The following is a 4,115-nucleotide window of genomic DNA, read 5'->3' as shown; positions in this document are numbered from 1 at the left end:
TCCAGCCCCTAACCCTGGCACTAACCATAACCCTAGGTCTGGTTTAGACCTAGCCACGACCTTAATCCTAACTCAAGCCCTGGTGTGGTACTATAGTATAAGCACTGGATTGTTAACTGCAAGGTCGGCGGTTCAAACACACTAGCAGCTCTCGGAAACCCTATACAGGGTCGCTATGAGTCAGAACTGACTTGATACTGCACAACAGTAGCAGCGACCCTAACCTTAACTTCTTACTCCTGCCCTCTCCAGAATATACATGTATGTGTGTGTATCTTAATCTCTGGTAGCGTAGTAGATGAAGAGCTGGGCTGCTAACTGCAAGGTCAGCAGTTCAAATCTACCAGTCACTCCACAGGAGAAAGATAGGGCTTTCTGTTTCTGTAAAGGTTTACAGCCTTGGAAACCCTATACAGGGTCGCTCCCGCCCCCCCTTCCCCCCCATATATATATCTATACACACAAACAAGTAAATCCATACTTCCAGAGGGTAGGAAAGAAGCTCTTTTGAAACTTGCACTTATTGACACTCCTGTTATTAGTAGCCCTAAACTTGGCTCTGACTCTCCTTGAATAAAATAGAATGAAACATTGTCTGGTCCTGCGCCATCCTCTTTAATGTTATTTGTTGTTGGTAAGTGCTGTGAAGTTGGGTCTGACTCTTAGTGACTCTGCATAAAGTTTCCAAGGAGTGGCTGGTGGGTTTAACCCACTGCCATTGTGGTTAGTAGTCCAGTCCTTATCCTACATTACCACACCAGAGCATCTTATAATGTGATAAATAAGGAGAATTAGAATTAGTTAAATTTCATGAAGCTTAACGTTGAAAACAGGTTTTTGACTCGATATTACACATAATTGAACTTTCTCTTTCACTAACATTACATAAACATTATAAAGCATCACCAGGTGTTTTATGAAATAATTGTTTATAAAACTTAACCAGACTTCCGATAATGCTCGTTTGTTGTTGTTATGTGCCGTGGAGTCGGTTCTGACTCATAGTGGCCCTGTACAGGGTTTCCGAGGCTGTAAATCTTTATGGGAGCAGAAAGCCTCCTCTTTCTCCCACGGAACAGCTGGTAGTTTCAAACTGCTGACCTTGCGGTTCTCAGCCTGATTCGTAACCACTACGCTACCAGAGCTCCTTAATGCTCCTTAGGATACTAGAAATATTATTGCCTTCATAGTCTCTATGGTGAGCCTGTGTCATTTGAATAATTCACATTTATTATACTTCTGGGAGCATGGTAGAGCTCTAGGATAAGCACTGGACTGTGAACTACAAGGTCGGCGGTTTCACTGCTCCTTGTGAGAAAGATGAGGCTTTCTTTTTCTGCACAGATTTCCAGCCTTAGAAACTCTATATAGGGTCACTATGAGTCAGAACCGACTTGGCAGTACTTATTACAACAAGAAGTCTACTACATTTTATCTTAAGCTAGATTAACACCGAAGGATTTTAGCTATTTTGACTGCTTAATTTAAGCTAATCCTTCACTGGAGCATATTATATGCCCTTGATTGGAATTTATTATGTGTTCCTTTTCAGCTATAGGATAGTTCTTTTTAAGATGAATTTGTACATTGATTTGTGATGCATAGCAACCACACGTGACAGAGTAGGGTTTCTCTGTAGGGCTTCTTAGGGTGTAATGCCTACAGGAGCAGATCACCAGTTCTTTTTCCTCAGGGAGCCGCTGGTGGTCAAATCACTGACCTTTTAGGTAGCAGCCAAGCGCTTAACAATTGTGCTACCAGGGCTCTGTTTCAAACTCGAGTATAGTGCATGTTAGGAGTTCTGGTGATGTGTGGTTAAAGCGCTTGACTGCTACCTGAAAGCATGGTGGTTGGAGCCCAGCAGCTCTCCATGGGAGAAAGACGTTACAGTCTGCTTGTGAGCTTCTGTGAGGAGTCACAGCCTTGGAAACCCACTGGGGCAGTACTACTCTGTCTTACAGGGTCTCAATGACTTGGAATTGACTCGATGGCAACTTGTGTATAGTGGATTTTATCTTGATGTTTTACTATGCTTAGAAAAAATACAGTAATCTTTCTTCTGAGTCTTTCAAATTTTATAGAATTAAACATTAGTGAAGGAATTTTATAGAATTAAACATTAGTGAAGGAGCTCTGGTAGCGTAGTGGTTACGAATCGGGCTGCGAACCTTAAGGCCAGCAGTTCGAAACTACCAGCTGTTCTGCGGGAGAAAGATGAGGCATTCTGCTCCCGTAAAGATTTATAGCCTCAGAAACCCTGTACAGGGTCGCTATGGGTCGGAAACGACTCGATGGCACTTAACAACAAAACATTAGTGAAGAAGATTGAGCTCTATAGTGAATATTTAGATTTCAGTAGAAACAACAGAAAATAATTTCCTAAGTATACTGGTAGACATTCCCAAAGGTAGTATCCACATATCTATCCTAAATTATCCTATTTTTCTGCTGTTTGTCCTATTAGGTTTCAGAAAAGGGATCCTTAACATCAGAAGAATTTGCCAAGCTTGTGGGAATGTCTGTCCTTCTTGCCAAAGAAAGGTAACTAGGACCTTGTGCTTTATTGCCACTTAGGTTTATATTTCTGACTGGACAAATAATTGTTATGTTTTTTTTACCCCCCTTTGTTCCTAGATTGCTTCTTGCTGAGAAGATGGGTCATCTTTGCCGAGACGACTCAGTGGAAGGCTTGCGATTTTATCCAAATTTATTTATGACACAGAGCTAAGGATTTTGTATCTAGAATACTTTTTATCTATATACTTGCATCAGATAGAGGCTGTATGGTATTCAACTAAGAGATAAGCCCTTACAAACTGAGAATTTATGGGAATTTTGCTGTGTAATATAAAACTTTTATTATCTTCCTAAACATTATAATCCAAGAAATCTATTTAGTATAAGTATAGGCAAACTCAGAAAAATGAATGCCAGTGTGAATTTAAAATCATGTTGTTTAGAATTTGAAATTTGGTGGATTTTAACTTGATTCTTAAATCTAACCATTTTCAAAGAAGGGATTTCGGCTCATGGGGGAAGAAAAAGAGAAGCTGCGTATTTGGATAGGTTAGGGAATTACTCTGATGTGACTAAAACTCCTGGAGTTGTAACTGAGGTTTTTCTCTGTGTCTAATGTTCCCATTTTGGGGTCTTTATGAAGAAGCAGTTATACGAGATTAGGATAGCATATTAGATTGTATAATGTGGCTTCAGACTTCTCCTTTCAACAGACCAAATAAAGTATTGTTTAAGAGGAGAGAATTTTATTTGATTTATGTATGCATAATATGACTTATTTCTTGTTTTAAAGAGATGATTTCATGGCTGGCATTTAGAGAATGAAACTATGTCATTTGTTTAAAAAATGCTGTGGACTTTGAACCTGAATTAAGAGCTGTATAGACATGCCCAGAGATAGAATTACACATTTGGGAGGTAGACATCCCAGGCAGTCTCTAAGATTGCTGTGTGGGTGGAGAATGAGAAAATTGGAAAGTAGAAAATAGTAATATAATAAAATAAAATAGAAGATAGAAAGTGGAAAAATAATGTTTCCTGTTTTCTTCTTAAAAGAGTTTCACCATTGAACTTTTACAAATCTATCATAAGCCAGCAACGTTTTTCTTTTGTTCTTTGCCTTTCATATTATAAGCTGTGTAGAGAAGCTGTTTCAGTAAAAAGTATTTCAGAGACAGCAAAAGTGAACTAATAGTGAATTCAGATTGCTTGAATTTTAAAGTGGGCTTCATATATTACAGCTATACAACATACAGTATGTTAGCATTTCCTCAAACTCAGGGAACCCAAGGACAGAAAAGACTCCCTTTTAGAGACTCCCGAGTTGGAAATAGAGGTGTAGTGATGAATTTTAGTTTTGTTCTGGCCTCTAGAAGGGTAGCATGCGTAATTGTATAATATAGACAGTACCTGGATTGAGAGAACCATTGGGACTAAGGTATGGTGAACACCCAGGTTCACACTTTAGAGTTCCTGAGTGAGGTGGAGGGCCACCACCATAGGCTGCTACATTGTCCTTTGGGGACGTTCCAGGGAATCTCTTCAAGTGTAGCTCCAACAATCCATGATTCGTACTGAGAGATGACTGTCAACGCTTC

The 4,115-nt window shown here is 39.5% G+C and overlaps 1 protein-coding gene across 1 annotated transcript in view; it reads left to right on the top strand.

Moving 5' to 3' along the window:
* VPS36 (vacuolar protein sorting 36 homolog (S. cerevisiae)) overlaps positions 1-2,728 on the top strand; it is a 96,930-nt gene extending 94,202 nt beyond the window's left edge. Inside the window, exons 12-13 of the mRNA XM_006877428.1 lie at positions 2,465-2,541; positions 2,635-2,728. Of these exons, the coding sequence (XP_006877490.1) occupies positions 2,465-2,541; positions 2,635-2,728 (171 nt within the window). The remainder of the gene's footprint in view (positions 1-2,464; positions 2,542-2,634) is intronic.
* The last annotated feature ends 1,387 nt before the right edge of the window (positions 2,729-4,115 follow it).

The sequence above is a fragment of the Chrysochloris asiatica genome, unplaced genomic scaffold (assembly GCF_000296735.1).
Source record: "Chrysochloris asiatica unplaced genomic scaffold, ChrAsi1.0 scaffold00494, whole genome shotgun sequence".
NCBI classification, from domain to species: domain Eukaryota; kingdom Metazoa; phylum Chordata; class Mammalia; order Afrosoricida; family Chrysochloridae; genus Chrysochloris; species Chrysochloris asiatica.
Note: the sequence above shows the minus strand (reverse complement) of the source record. Positions and strands in the feature narration are given on the sequence as shown.